We start from the raw sequence: 15,832 nt of genomic DNA on the forward strand, positions 1-15,832 counted from the left end.
CTGCTGTACTTCCATAAACAGCCACTTAGGCTTGTTAATACTTGCATTTGCCTGGTTCTGTCCACCCTTTTTGGTTTGCCAAGTCTCTCATGCAAAGAGAAAATTAAGTCCCTATTCTCATTTGAGGCTAACTGGCTGTGCCACTTTTTTGTGTACTCTCTTGTGTACAGAAGTTAACATCAATTTCAATTGCTCTCCATCTCATTTTTTGAGACAGGGTCTCTCTGAACTTGGTGTTCACCAGTTCTTTACAGTGGCTGGCCAAGAAGCTCCTGGGATCCTGCTGACTCTATTCCCCAGTATTGAGATTACAAGTGCCCCCACCTCTTTGTTTTTCAAGACAGTTTCTCTGTGTAGCTCTAGCTGTCCTGTGTGTAACTCACTCTGGAGACCAGGCTGGCCTCAAATGCAGAGATCTGCCTGCCTCTGTCTCTTAAGTGCGTACATGCACACATCACCACCCTTTGAGCCTTTAAATTAGTGGTGCTGACCAGAATTCAGGTTTTAAGTCATCAAAGCCCTACTTTACTTTCACTCTCCATCTCTTTGGTGTCAGTTAAACTGGACCTTTCTGCCTCATATCACCCTGGATCTACTGGGCCTTCCAACTTTCCTGTTTTTTTTTTTTTTTTTTTTTACATTTCCTGTCTTCATCCTTTCAGGTTTGTCCATAATGCTAGATAAATCTAACTCGTCTATGCTCAATGCTTGATTCCCAATAACACAATTAAGTCCACCCTACTGCTTCAACTCATCTTACCATTCTATGTGCAATTCCTCCAAAGTTTTTATCTTAACACCTCCCCCAGTCCCACAACACTTCCAGCCAACTCTGTCCCAATGTTATTACTTAATGGGACCAGGTAAGGATTCATGATGTTCCAGTCATCTCCATAGCTTGAGTCCCTTTGCCTTTTTGATAATTTACAACCAGACTTTTCACTTTAGACTTTTTTTAATATTTCATACAGCGATTATGGTGCATTCAGGAACCCAATCCCCCCAAACCCCACTAGGAGGGCACCCTCCCTTGCCCTCCCACCCCGCTTAAGGGTCCCAAGGCTTAAGGTGGAGGAAGGGGAGCAAACCATCCATCCAGGAGACTGCCCTTGGCCTGCCTTACCCTCCCAGGGATTGGGGTGTAACAATTGGGCACAAACTCTCACATGTCCCCCTGCTTGTGCACATATACATGTTATATATGGCTCCTCACTAAGCTGGTCAATTCTGGGCAGAGCCCCTACTCAACAGCACCGAGTAGGACAGGGCAGGAGGGCTAGGTAGAGCTGGGCTGGGGAAGACCCTGAGAAGGAAGGAGGCCCTGGCTACGGGACTGAAGGAGGGAAAAAGTAGGCCCTACCATGTCCATCTCCCAGTCTCTGGTAGTTCTCAGGTCCCCCATAACTGGGGACACTAAGTAGGGGAGGAAGGTGAGTGGCTGCGGCATGCTTTCCCATAGCCAATCCCAGGGTCTAGTGACGGTCAGGATCTAAATAGGGTCTGGGTCCCTACCTCTCAAAGGCTGGGAGTGGGACTTCATTGCACAAAATACTGTCGGAGGGCCACACTCAGGGAGTAGCGCCCAACCAGTCTGTATACAGAGATATTGCATTAAAAAGTGAGAACCTCATTTAAAATAATAATAAAAAACAATAAAAGAAACTAACAAAAAAGAAGGCCCATATAACAGAGGCAAGTGGGACAGGTGGGAAGCAGGCAAATGATGCCTTAGACCCAAGGCATCACTACCTTCTAGTCAAAGTCGATTGAGAACCTGGCCTGGGCCAGCTCCAAACCCCTGGCTGGCCATAGGGTAGTAGTCCTGGGAGAGTGTGATGAAAAGGGAAGGCCTAGCCTTAGTGTGGAAAGCTGGCATGGCCATTCTGTCCACCAGCAACTACCAAGACAGAGACAGACACATCAAGCAAAGTAGTGGTGAGAGCTTTGTTAGCACCCAGCAGACAGGCCAATGATTGGGTTGACAGGCCAGGCCAGTGGTTCAGTGTTTGGGCAGGTGGCAGGGGACAAGTTGGCAGGGGAGTGTGGCTCAGGCAGGTAAGCAGGCAACAAGCAGATGGGATTACAGGTGGGGGCTGTCCTGTAAGGGGTGTGGCATCCCTCCAGCCGCTGCCTGCTGGGGCCTTGGTCTGTGGCTTAAAACTTGGCTTAGAACTCGGTATCCACCACACGGAAAGCTGGCCTGCCTGCAGGGGAAAGCAGAGTGAATAGCTGTTAGTGGGCAAGCATGTAGGTGGATAGAGCAAGAGAAGAGGGCCACGCTTACCTGAATCAGGCATAGAAGTGGACCGAATATTGGCCTCCTTTTGTAGCTGTACCTCCTTTAGTGCAAATATGGAAGTAGCTGTAAATAAGAGAAATGTAAGTGGGAGATGAGTCATGGGTCTACCCAGAACAAACCCTACTTGGCACAAGTTGCTTCTTTTGAGAAGCTTGACTTTTTTCTGTCAAACTGCCTATAACTAAGGAAGATGAGACATGGACTACTGCATGACACAAAAAAGTACTAGCTTTATCAAGTATGATATATGATGCTAATATAGATACTACTTACAATAGGTGGTACTTTAGGATCTAATTACTAATTCAGTGGGTAGATAGGAAACATAAGCTCAACTTTTTGATGTAATGAACCTTTTGTTTTATTTTCTGAGATATGGTCTCTATGACCCTGGCACTCCAGCAACTCACTATGTAGACTTGGCTGGCCTAGATCTCACAGAAATGGGCCTACTTCTACCGTCCACGTGATGGGATTAAAGATGAGCACCACTATGCCTAGGATGAAATACTTTTTAAATCAGGCTCTTGCCTGAAATTTAAAAGTTCTTAGGTGTCTGAGACAGGAGCATTGTCACAAGTTTCAGGCTAGCCTAAGAAACATAGCACACCACAGGTGCGGTGACATGAACCTATCAATCCCAGCACTTGGGAGCTGGTGGCAGGATCAGAAGTTTGAGTTCATCCTATACTACATAGCAAACCCAAGGTTTACCCTGATTCACAAAGTATCTCAAAAAGCCACATGACCACAAGCCAGGACTACCTAGCACAACTCTGCCTCCAAAGAATCCTCTAAACAAAACCTAAATCCCTCAAATCCAAAGCTCCCTGCTATTTCTTACTCCGGGAAAGGGCCTGGAATGCTGAAGACAGTCTAAGGAAGATATAGGAGAACTTCTACCATTCGTTTTGAACAGTGTGAAAGTTATGTGGGTGTTCAGTTTGCAAAAACTATGGTGTACATTTTTTGGATATTGCATCTATATGTACTGTATGAAACTTTTCATAAAAAGTTAAAGGAATACAAGATGAAAACAAATTTTTTTCCTAATAGATACAACCTGACACATGTACGTGAGGATGTTCCTTCCCTCAAGTATGGCACAAACCAGCACCCTATGTTCTAGTGGCTCTGCTCCACAAAGTCCCAACTTGAGCCCATTCCCACTCACTGTCAGGAAGTTTGTGGATCCGCTCCCCCAAGCTGAGAAAGAATGGATGTTTCATGGCATCCTCAGCAGAGATCCGATTGCGACCCTCAAACTGAGTTAGGAAGAAGAGTGTATTAGTATGGTTATCTCAACACATAGGTTTCTTCACCTACCCTCCCCAGAGCCTGCCCTTGGGGGAGTTCCAATTTTCCTACACCTGGAACACCAACCCTCTTAAGGTTGGCCTCTGAAGATGGTCTTACCTGCAGCAGCTTGGTGAGGAGGTCAGCTCCATCGCTATCAAGTCTAACATAAAGGTAAGGGGATGTGCTTTATACTGAGTTCAGACACTCTGGCCCCTTATGCCCACCTACCCACCAGCCTCACCGGGGTGCATGGCTCAGAAGGGCCTCGGCTCGGTACTTGGGGTAGTTGTATGTTCTAAACTCCTCATTGGACAGGATACCTGGCCATGTCTCCTCAGTTGGGGTTCCTAGTAAGGAATAAAAGTTACTTCTCACATCTTAGGTCTTCCCTGCATGTCCCTATAACTCCTTAGAAACACATTTCCTCCTCACCCAAAATGCGGAAGATGAAGTGCAGCTGTTCTTCCACTGTGGAGCCCGGGAAGAGGGGCCGGCCCGTGGCCATCTCATAGAAGATGCAGCCTACACCCCTGGGCAGGAAAGGCACCATAAATATAGGGGGGAGTTGGCTAGGAAAGCCACCCCCTTCTGTACTTCCACCTCTCCTCACCACATGTCGATTTGGGTAGAGTAGTCTGTGGACCCAAGTAGGATGTCAGGGGGCCGGTACCACAGTGTCACCACTTCGTTGGAGTATGTTTTAGTAGGAATTGACTTGGCACGAGCCAGGCCTGCGAGGCAAAAAAGGGAGCAGCTGGAATGAGGTTGTGGGCAAAGCCTAGAATAGAGTGCAACTGGGGCTAAGAATGCCATAGTCAAAGTCTGGAGAGACTGAAGGGGAAGGAAGACTGGGTGGTCATAGGGAATTGGGTTATTTGAAGAATAATGCTGAGGACTCGATGGGAAGAAGGGAGAAGCTGGTGGTACCAAAGTCTGCCAGTTTGAGCTCTCCCCTCTCGTTGATGAGTAGGTTCTGAGGCTTGAGGTCTCGGTGTAGCACCTTCTGCCTGTGGCAGTAGGCCAGGCCACGGAGCAACTGGAACAGGAACAGCTAGAGACCCAGGAATGGCAGGCAGAAGTCAAAAGCTATCCACTACTGAATTCCCTGGCAGCAGGCAGGCAATGTTCCCTCCCAAATAGACAACTGAGCCCAATGTCTTATCACACAAAAGATGACAGGCTCCCAATACCCTCCAATGGCTCCCAGAAAAAAACATACAAGAAAAGGCTGTTTCTGGGAGAATTGTGCAGTGAGTGGGTGAGTGGGGGCCCCCTCCTGCCTTTTGCTTTCTGTCCCACACCCACTTTCACATTGTGCATGTTGATGACATTTCCACAGTCATCCAGGTACTGCTTCAGGTCCTTGTCCTGAGGATGAAAGAGGTAGTACAGGTACAAGTCACATACTATACAGCTCTTGACCATTTCCCCACTTCCCTGCGTCCAACTGCTATCCAACCTTACCAAGTATTCAAAGACAAGGGTGAGGGACTTCTCTGTGTGGATAATGTCATGTAGTGTGACGATGTTGGCATGCTTGAGGTCCTTGAGCAGAGACACTGTAGAAAGCATGGAATAGAACAGAAGATTAAGGGTTCCAGTCTCAGAATAAAGGTGAGAATAAGGACCAGATAGATATGAGTTGAGGGTTTTCTTCTTTCCCTGTACAGTTTAGTGTAATGCCTCAAAGCAACTAGCTCTGATTTACACCATGGTAAGATGCAGGTGTGTATCCATGGTCCACGTGTAGAAAAAAGGCTTAGACAAGAGTATCAAGCAAGAGCATGGGACTACAGCTCCAACTTCATGTGACATTATATGTTCATAATCTGTTTTTGCTTTCTGGGAAAGGGCCTTGTTTTAAAGCTAAATAGGCAGGCTGGAATTTGTACTCATTTTCTGTGTAATTCAAATCTACTTCCTGTGATTTTCTGAACACCGTGAGTACTTGAAGAATGAAAGCAAATACCATAATTCACCTTCTGAATTCACTCAGGTTCCTAATTACCTTGCTTATTAGCAGTGTTGTACAGGTAAGGAGAGAAGGTCAGAAAAACCCCTGTCTCTGTCCTTACTCATCATAGAGAATATAAGTATGTGCCATGCACTCAAGAAAGTCTAGGGTGGGGTTTGTACCTTCCCTGATAGCAGTACAGGGTGCCCCTTCTTCATGTTCCAGTCTGATCTCCTTAAGTGCTACAAGGTTGTCTGTGAGCTTGCTTTTGCCTTTGTAGACAGTGGCATAGGTACCCTGGAGTACAATAGCAAAGATGTTATGAGGTTGCATGGAGTTCATACTGACCCCATCTTTACCGAAGTCCCTTTAACTGTCTTACCTCACCCAGCTTGTCTAGTTTGATGTAGGTCTCCAGTTTCCCAAAGCCAATCTCAGACTGTGGGGCAAAGGAGGTATGTTGAGGCAGGGTTGAAAAGGGGCACTGTGAGAGTTGGATAGGTGGTAGATGGGACAAAAAGAGATACTTACCAAGCTGACACGGCGGAGGCGCCGGCTAAGAGGCTTATCAAAGATGGGGCTATTAAGGGTCAGCTTCTCAAGGTAGCCCTCAGGCAACCGTATGTCAGCTGGTAGTGACAGGCGTTTGTTGATGTCCTAGAAGCCAAGATGAAAGAGAAGAAGGATCATACACTCCACCTTCCCAAAGATAACCTCATTTTCCAATTCTTCCAACACTGGAACAGAGATCAAGCACCTCAGTAGAGATCTTGCGTGGGGGGTGGTTGCGCATGCGTACTCTCACTGGAGACTGCACCTCATCTGAGGATGTGGCTGAAGCCTGGTCACTCTCCCCATCAGATCCCATCTTCATGTCTTCGTGCACAATCTCTGGGTTGGGGAGAGAAAAGGGCCAGGCCTTTGGAGTCAAGAGCATTCCCTCTTTCTCTCAATACAATACATTCCTTCATCATATCCATTTGTATACATGGCCATTAAAACAGACTTGGAAACACAGGTAGACCCAGGACACATATGGAGGGAGTGTGGTCACCTAGTGGAGTATTCCATCAGAGATAAGCTGAGATGGTAGCTGCCCCTGGTCAGAAGGCAAGTGGTAGCAGGCATTGCCAAGAGCCCTAAGAAGGCAGATCCAATTTGAGAGGGCTACCACAGAGTGTAGGGAAAAGGCAGAGAACCTTGGGGCAGCTGAATAGGCAAAACAGTCTTCCCCATCCTGGGGCCTGGATACAGTCAAGGAAGTACAAACAAAGTGTGTTAGAAAAGGAGGAAAAATGAAAACAAGAGTCTAAGGAAAATGAAGACGAGTCTGGGAGGCAGAATCTGGGAGCCGGGACAGGAAGAATAAAATGAGCGAAGTAGACCCACCTGGCGCAGAGCTGAGTGGGCCTCGAATAGAGCGAAGCTCCCCAGGGGCAACACGGGTGGGGGCTTCTCCAAGGTCACTGCCACCACCGCCACCACTCTCATCCAGGCCTATCTGCTCAGGGACACCATTGGTCTTGTCTATACCTCGGCCCCCTCGGAGTGTCATTGACAACTGCCGTTTGATCTTCTTCATCCGATCCATGGCGACCTGAACAGGGACATGAATTGAAATGAGGACATTAGTCCCTGCTTGATCATCAGGGTGCCTTAAAGACCCCAACAACCAAGAGAGGGACACCAACATGAACATGTCAATGCCCATCACTACAGATCCTTTCTCATTGTTGGCCTACTCCTAAGTAGCCTACCTGGGTACCAAGACTTGGGTGGCTAGCTGAGGGTAAGGGTCCACTCAGTAGGTTGTTGGTCTCTAGGGCGATAGTCTCACTGTGGGAGCATAGGACTCCACAACAACTATCCTCAGGTGCAGCAGCAGTGACAGACGCAGCCACAGTTGGGACAAGGGGTTCAGTCAGAACTGAAGGACTAGTGACAAAGTCCTGGGTGCGCCCATAAAATGGCATGTTTCGCTGACACCAGCCCCACATTGCCCCCAACTGCCAGGCAGAATGCTCCCTGTGGCCCACAAGGACCCTTTCACCGCCCTCAGCAACCACTGTCATGGTGACTAATGGATTATCCCACTTCTCTATCCAGATGGGGGGGGCTGTGTAGGCCCAACCACTGGATGGAGTTGGCAGGGGGGTGAGGAGGGTATCTCAGTATACTCAGAGCTGCTAAACAGGTTCTATAGGGCTGGGACCCATGGAGTCCAAACAAACCCAAGTTTTTATAAAACTAGACCATATTCTTTTTCTCCTAGAGAATTCACATCTTTCTTATTATCCCAAATAAACATACTAGTCCTCATGTGACCCATGTTATATATACCTCATTTCCCCTATTACCCTGTAGCCTCACCACCTCCTTCATCATTCCTAGTTGTCGTTCTGTACCACACCCAATAGTTTCCACCTCAGGATCTGTACATCAGTTGCTTCCCAGATTGGAAAATCTTACCCCCACCATCTCCAGCCCATTGTTCAAATATCACCTTTTCCATGAGGCTTATTTAAAAACTCAGCCAGGGGGCTATAGACATGGCTCAGTGGTCAAGAGCACTGACTGTTCTTCCAGAGGTCCTGAGTTCAATTCCCAGCTACCACATGGTGGCTCACAACCATCTGTAATGGGATCTGATGCCCTCTTCTGATGTGTCTGAAGACAGCTACAGTGTACTCATGTATAAAATAAATAAATAAATCTTAAAAAGACTCAGCCATCTTAAGCTCCTTTGCCTTTCTAATGTGTCCCTCAGATCTTTTTTAAAGATTTATTTATTTATTCTATATAAGTAACTGTAGCTGAGCCATCTCTCTAGCCCCATCCCTCAGATCTCATCTCACCTCAGAAATAACACCATCTACATATCGGTTTCTTTCCTTTTTACTGTCTGTCTTCTCACCACCACAACTAGAAGATTTGTTTCACCAGGGTAGATTTCTGTATGTTTAGACTGCTGCTATATCCCAGAACGTGGAATAATGGCTGATATCAAAAAGTACATATAGAAGTAGCCAATCAAGGGGCTGAGAGCCTAGTACCAACCTTTGTTGAGGTTAAGTCCCAGACGGTTACAAACTACCCCCAAAAAGACACCTAGGGATAGTAGAATCAACAAGATGACCTAAATGAGCTGCTAGTGGGAATGGGGCCACCAAAAGGTTTAGGTCGGCATTCTTCTGCTTCCTCCTGGGCTCTGGGCCAGCAAGGAGGGGGAAAGACCTAGCTCAGGAGCCATCTGTACTCACAGCAGGGCTTGAGATGGCCCACAGCCCAAGTATAGCTAGACTGGGAGTTGAGGATAAGGCTGGGGATGAATTCAAATGAAATGGGTCACTTGTTACTTTGAAACAAAATGCTTACCCCAGAAGTTCCCACTCCCACTTCCCTACTCTGTTTGCAGTCTCTAGAAGGGAAGGTAGAGCCAGCCTAGCAGAAGAAATATCAGATAGATAAGGCTAAGATCCACCCACAGGGAACCCAGGACAATGCCATAAAATCCTGACCTTGGAGACACTGGATCTAGGCCTAGAAAGTGGCCAGTTCCCAAGGACTTCCTTTTGTCCCCATATGACACTCATACCCAGTTGTTTTGTATGAGGTGTCAAGTGATAAGGTAAAAGGCTAGGAAAAGGAAGATGGTGAGGAAGCCATAAATTAATTTATGACTTCTAACTGGAACCCTCGATGAATGAATATTTCCCAGAATTCATCTTTTGGGGGATTTTAAGAAGACAGGGTATTATCTAACATTTGAGGGGGGGGGACAGACTCCTAAAAACAGATACACTTAAGCATTTATTTATGAGTAGCAAAACTTAAATACTATAATTTCAGTTTTCTGAGCTTATAAACTCAAGTGAAGTGAAGCAAGAATCAGGACATTCTACATGGTATTTGTCCTTCTTGGCATCCTTCAAAAACATACTCACCAGTCCTCAGGATACTCTCATACCAAGGACTCAGAAAGTCCAACTCCTGAGCACACAGTTGTCATACTATAACACTCACACATATTCCAATCTGTCCTGAGCTCTATGAGCACATGCTAGACCCTCAGGAAGAGTCCCTTCCTAGCCTAGATGCTTGTTAGCCTCTCTGTAGAACTGCCCTTCCCAATAACAATGTCCCCTCTGGATTCTGATTCTCATTAACATGCATTCAGGGTGTTCTACAGCTGACCCAAATTAACATTCTCTGGACTTTCACACAACTTTGAATCATATTAGTACATTGTGAATCCTGTACAATCCCTGACCAGTTCTGTTCACACTTGGGCCCCTTCACAGTTAGGAGTCTCGATGTGCATGCCGGGATCTAAACTCAGGTCCTCAGGAAGAGCAGTGCATGCTCTTAACAGCTGAGCCATCTCTCTAGCCCTTACCTTCAGAGTTATGACCACTGTTAACATACATTCTTGTACTTTCACTGTTCATTCCCTCAGCATGAGCTGAATCTTCACTGTATCTTGACACTGACTAGCACATACCCAGTCCCAACTCTATTATTACACCTTGAACCCTTACTGAGCCCTATTCTCCAGGGAGAAACACACTGTTCTGTATCAGACTGACTCTCATTAGTGCATGCAGTTCCTCCATTCGACCCTGACCCCTAATCACGTACACTTCAGTTTATGGCTCCAATTCACTTTGGTACACCATCACCTATTCCTATCCCCCTTCCCCACTTCAACCAACCATTCCCACTCCGACCACTATCTCTTTGCTTCACAAACTGATTTCCTTCATAGCTGTGTTCCTTTCATTATTCACTAGATTCTCCAGCCCCCATAAAAAACTCTACTCCTGTAGCACTCCCCAAATCAACACACTTCAGTGGCCCACGGGTAGAAAAAACACAGTGTTTTGATGTTCCTCAGCATATTTTACTTCATGCTCTTCCCCCAATACCTTACATTTAAGTCTGCATCTACCTAATCCCACGGTAGCAGCCTCTAGACCAGTGGTTCTCAACCTTCCTAGTGCTGTGATCCTTTACTACAATTTCTCATGAACCCCAACCATAATATTATTTTTGTTGCTACTTCATAACTATACTTTTGCTTTTATGAATTGTCATGTAAACATTTGACATGCAGGATATGATATTCTACCCCCACAAGTTGAGAACTACTGCTCTAGAACTTCATATATAGTATTGACCCCACATTTTTGGAAACTCACACTCTGCCTTTATGGGCAACCACTCACACTTCATTTTGACCCTTAGTGTGCTAATCTCATTATACTTCCTTTACTGACAATCTCCCGTACACAAGTATGCACGCACCTGATACCCAGTGGTGTGGGCCTTCCCCCACCGTTCCTCATTACACACACACACTCTCAGATCCTTCAATAGCTCTGCCTTCACTAGCATATACTGGCCTCACACTACCTTTATTACATCTACATACCCTCATCTCCAGGACCCTCCACTACCTCCATGAGTACACCCTGGACCCAGAGAAGCTGCCACCGTCAATCTCGTGGACAAACGCAATGAATACTATCCTGACCTTCATCACCACACACTCGGCCTCAGAACCCTGAGTCTATCAGTACACCTTCTGGTACCTGTACCAATCTTTCTCCATTTACACTGGGCTTCTGAAGCTCCAACCTCCACTAGTGTGTTTTGGAACTGCTCTCACTCGAAACCCCGTTATACCCCATCACGTCTCTCCTGGCCCTGCAACCTCTTTCCATAAGCACACTGGGCTTGAAGTCGTAAGGCTTATTACATGTTCCTACCCCTTTAGTAACCTCGAGCCTTTCACCACTACTCTATCAATCCATTCCCATAACTCTAGTCATTTCATCACCCTTCTCCCACTTAGCATCCACATCACTTCCCATCCTCAGCTCCCAGGACAGGGGCCCAGGGCGGGGCCAAGGTCAGGGAGGCCCCAAATGACCCCCCGGTGCATTCTGGGAAATTCGAGGGGGAGGGAACACCTGACAGCCAAGCAGCCCAGAACCCCCTAACTCTTGTTCCAGCACTGCCTAGGGTCCTGTTGGTTCTTTAGGAAGAGCAGCCCCCACCCTAAGTATCGAGGACACGCTCACCGGAGGGGGCGCACGAGTAACCTCAGAGCCGCGGGGCCGGCGCGGTGGCGCCTGGGGCGGCGGCCCGGGATGAGGCCGCACGACCTCCTTTTCCTCCAGTTCGCCGCAGGCGCCCGTCCCAGTAGTCTTCAGCCATGGCTGCTGGGCCCGGGCCGCCGCCGGCTGAGGAGGAAGAGGCGGCGGCGGCGGCGGTGGCTGAGGCGGAGGCGGCGTCCCGCTCAGCCGGCCATGAGCTTGGCCACTGCGGGCGATGCCCCTATGCTCGCAAGCGCCCGCTGGAATCCGGGTGTTCACGGCGGCTCGTGACTCACGGCAGACAGCTAGCGGAGACGCAGCAGATCCCAGAGCCCCCCAGCCAGCGGCCCAACAGCCGCGCGCGCCGCGCTATACGCATGCGCACGCACACGCTTTGGGGGGGTGTGAAGCAGGAAGGAGGAGACTCACCTCGGATTGCGTGTACCAAAAGAGCCTTCTGCAGCGGGAGGGGGTGCGGCCATTGCGTGCCCAGCAGGGAATGTGGCGTTGGCCCTGGAACGGCGCCAGGGGAATGTAGAGGTGGGCTAATAATCAGTTTTGGTCTTGCTAGAAATCTTCTAGCATTGAGGTGAGCAGCAGCCAGTAGCCAGGCGTGCCAGTCACCACCTTCTTTCCCTACAGTCTCACTTGGTACATCCCCATGGTAGCGAACAGGACTTTTGCAAGGAGAAAAAGAACAGGTGAGCCAGGCAGCTCTAATCCTTTGTGGTGCCTCAGGAGGCAAGAATTTAAAGGCTCGAAATGACTTTCTAGGAGAGGTGGCCTGGATTACCATTGGCCTTTCCCACCTTAGATAGGACAATCTAGCCCCGCCCTGCCACCACCCTCTACCACTAGTTTGTTCCCCACTGCGAAACGTATGTAGCCCCACCCTTTTGAAAAAGTGACGCTCAGCCAATCAGATTTGCTCCCTGCGGCAAGGCCGAGCAAGAATGAAGGGCGTGGCAAAGCTGAAGAAGCATGATCTAGCTTTCCCCTCAGCTTGCCTCCTCCTCTGTACTTTTTTTTTAAATTGGTTTTTAGGCTCGCCTTTTTGTTCTGAGCGCTTCTCAGGAGGTCGCTGAATATCCCGTAAGATAATTGGTCCAAAGACTACTCAATCAGCTGGGTCCCTCCTGTAACCATTGCCACATTCTCTAGCAGCTTTTTGGTGTGGAACCTAGGCTGAGAGGAAAGGCAGGCCTATAAGAGGGGGCAGACTCCACTAAGGTGGTGGTTTGGAACTTTGGCTTGGGCGGAGCTTCTTGCTGCCTCATTCTAACATTCTGTACAAGCTCCCCTAATTGGACGTTCTTGACACCTTTCTTTTTTTTTAAATTGGAAATTTTCTGTATTTACATTTCAGATGTTATTCCCTTTCCCCCAATCCCATCTCCCTTCCCTTCCCCCTTCCATTTCCCCTCCCATTTCATACTTACTATGGCCAACATTGCCAGGCATACTTCTCATTTCTCTCTGTAGAAAATGACACGATTTTCCATATCTATCCCAAACAGTTCTGCAGACTTTCTGAGACTTCCTTACACTGGACCCAGGAATTTTCTTGCCTCTCCTGGGCTTTTCCCCTGGTTGGCCTTCATTCCCAGTTAGGAGATTGATATATATATCTCATGTACACTGTAGCTGTCTTCAGACACACCAGAAGAGGGCATCAGATCCCATTACAGATGGTTGTGAGCTACCATGAGGTTGCTAGGAATTGAACTCAGGACCTCTGGAAGAGTAGTCAATGCTCTTACCCACTGAGTCATCTCTCCAGCCCACTAGTTAGATTTTTCAAGCAAGGGTCATTTATTGGCAAGTACTCCTTCAGCCATGAATGTCCTCCTTGCAAGGACTGACATCAAGTCTATCATTTAACAGACTTAGTCTCTACCTTTCCTCTCACAACAGGAGAATATCCTAGTTCTTGAATATAGCAGGCAGTTGAGCCTCTGAGGCTTCATACTCGCTGTTCTCTTGCCTGGAATTCATTTGCCTAATATCTACACTTCTTATTTCTTCCTGTTGCAATCCCATTATTCCAGATCCTCACTTTACTCCATCCCTTTTGAAAGCGTGGCTTTTAAAATGTAGATGTTTCTTTGCAATGTTAAAGTCCATTCCCAGCCTTGTGTGTGCTTCCCTATTGAGCTAATACCCAGACCTGGTCAACATTTTGTTGTTCTGTTTTCAGACAGGGTCTTTTGTAGTCTAGTCTTGAATTCAGTGTAGTCAAGAATGACACTGAAGGGGAGGGTAGACGGGAGTGGGGGAGAAGGGGATAACATTTGAAATGTAAACACAGAGAATATCCAATAAAAAGGGAGAAAAAAAAAGAATGACTTTGAAGTCTGGATTCTTCCTGCCACCACACCTGGTTTTATTTGCATTCTACCAACTGAGCAACATCTCCAGCCCATTTACATTTGTGCCAGGTTCATCGATGAACCTTTAAACAATCAAAAATTAATTATTGGGGGTGGGATGGAGAAATGGTTCAGTGCTTACAGGTATTTGCTGCTCCCCCAGTTTGGTTCTCAGCACACACATCAAGTGGTTCACACTGCCTGTATCTCCAGCTCCAGGAGAAGTAATTTTTGTGAAACACACAATGAAGTTTAAAAACAACTTTTTAAAAATGTATAGGCCAGGCATAGTGGTAAAACCGTTTAATCCCAGCACTCTCAAGAGGCAGAGACAGTTCTATGAGCTTGAAGTTAGCCTGGCCTGCACAGCTCCAGGACAGCCAGGGCTACATAAGAGAATCTGTCTTTAAGAAAGAAAAATGGTAAGACAGAAGAATGGCTCAGCAAGTAAAGGCACCTGGCTGCCAAACTGAACTGCCTAAGTTCTGTCTCTTGGACTCACATGGAAAGACCTACACATGTATACTATGGGATGCTCCTCCCCCAATTAAATGAATGTAATAAATTTTTAAAGTTTTGTGTTTGTGTATGAACACACTTGTGTTATGGCATACAAGTGAAGGTCAGAGAACAACTTGCAAGAATTGGCTCTTTCCACCATGTGGGTCTCAAACTCAGCCCTTTTACCAGCCCAACGTAGTTCAAGACAAGATTTTCTGTAGGCCAGCCTGGCCTTGAGCACTGGATTCTCTTCCAATTCCCTCACCAGTGCTTGGGTTACAGTGTGTACTACTACACTCAGCTTATGCAGGAGATTGAACCCATAACTTGGTGCATGCTAGATAAGCACCAGCTACTGCTCTATCCTGTTAGACTAGCTTTTTAAAACCACTTGTAGGGATGGAGAGATGGCTCAGTGCTTAAGAGCACTGGCTGCTCTTCCAGAGGACCCAGGTTCAATTTCCTTAGCACCCACATGATCCCTTATCCATGAAGGAAAACACCAATGTACATGTATATCTGTATATGTTTGATCCTTGTGTCCAGACCAGAAGAGGCCATGAAATTCCTGGAACCAGAGTTATGGTCATGAGCAGAAATTTAGGTGCTGGAAGCCAAACCCAGGCCTTTTGGAAGAGCATCTGTCCAGCCCTTCAACTCTTACCTTAGTTGTATTTGTTCTAAATTTCATAAGCCTTAGAATTCTATGTACCAAATACCTATAATGGTACCTAGTAGTAAGTACTAAACAAATGGTTAAATAATTAGATGGCAAATAGTTGCAAGTCTGCTAGATACAGGGGGCCTAATACTGATCTAATCAATCCTGGCTTTACTGAGCCGTGTTTCCTATCAGTCTGGTTTTGTAATGGTATACACACATGAAAGTAAAATGGTATGCATGGCAGTGATCTAAGACATAGAATTATGGGATAACTGGTTGTTTTAAATCTTTTGGTTTTAAAGCAGTGTCTCATGTAGTCCAGGTTGGTCTTGAACTTCCGATTTACCTTCAGCGTGCTGGGATTACAGGAATGGACCATTTTTGGCTTCTGAAGCTGGTTTTAATGGACAAGGGTGTCGGATACAAGTAAAGTATCAAGGGAATCCAGGACTAGGATGGTAAAGAGACTGCAATGTCTAGGGAATCAGCTGCAATGAAAGAGTGAAAGAACAAAGTATGCAGGATGCCCATGAAGGAACTGAGATGGAAAATCAGTACAAAGACTAGTGTATGTTGTACTTTCCTATAATGGAGTGAGACAATGGGCAGATATCAGGTATATTCTTGGAGAAGTTAACAGCAATAAAG

General features: G+C 46.9%; 1 protein-coding gene across 2 annotated transcripts; it reads right to left on the minus strand.

The window, feature by feature from the left end:
- Positions 1-1,930: 1,930 nt before the first annotated feature.
- Positions 1,931-12,294, minus strand: CDK16 (cyclin dependent kinase 16). 2 transcript variants are annotated; one of them, XM_080910455.1, is made up of 16 exons: positions 12,080-12,294; positions 6,942-7,149; positions 6,310-6,443; positions 6,084-6,209; positions 5,935-5,991; positions 5,735-5,849; positions 5,063-5,157; positions 4,904-4,966; positions 4,526-4,649; positions 4,209-4,329; positions 4,031-4,128; positions 3,840-3,945; positions 3,716-3,758; positions 3,474-3,564; positions 2,285-2,362; positions 1,931-2,204 (listed from the first exon to the last, which is right to left on the minus strand). In XM_080910455.1, the coding sequence occupies exons 2-16, from the start codon at positions 7,141-7,143 to the stop codon at positions 2,167-2,169; spliced, it is 1,491 nt and encodes a 496-aa protein (XP_080766581.1). In that variant the 5' UTR covers positions 7,144-7,149; positions 12,080-12,294; the 3' UTR covers positions 1,931-2,166. The 2 variants fall into 2 exon arrangements, with proteins under 2 accessions (XP_080766581.1, XP_080766582.1); XM_080910456.1 differs by lacking the exon at positions 12,080-12,294 and adding an exon at positions 11,636-12,010.
- Positions 12,295-15,832: the final 3,538 nt, after the last annotated feature.

Source organism: Micromys minutus (genome assembly GCF_963924665.1).
Source record: "Micromys minutus genome assembly, chromosome: X".
Lineage (NCBI taxonomy): Eukaryota > Metazoa > Chordata > Mammalia > Rodentia > Muridae > Micromys > Micromys minutus.

Excerpts from the sequence above, each read along its gene's own strand:
- CDK16 (XM_080910455.1), bottom strand. The coding sequence starts at position 7,143 with ATGGATCGGATGAAGAAGATCAAACGGCAGTTGTCAATGACACTCCGA. Across the intron at positions 5,158-5,734 it reads CTGTACTGCTATCAGGGAAG|TGTCTCTGCTCAAGGACCTC; the intron begins GTACAAACCCCA and ends TGCTTTCTACAG. Across the intron at positions 3,759-3,839 it reads CTTCTGAGCCATGCACCCCG|ACTTGATAGCGATGGAGCTG; the intron begins GTGAGGCTGGTG and ends CCTTTATGTTAG.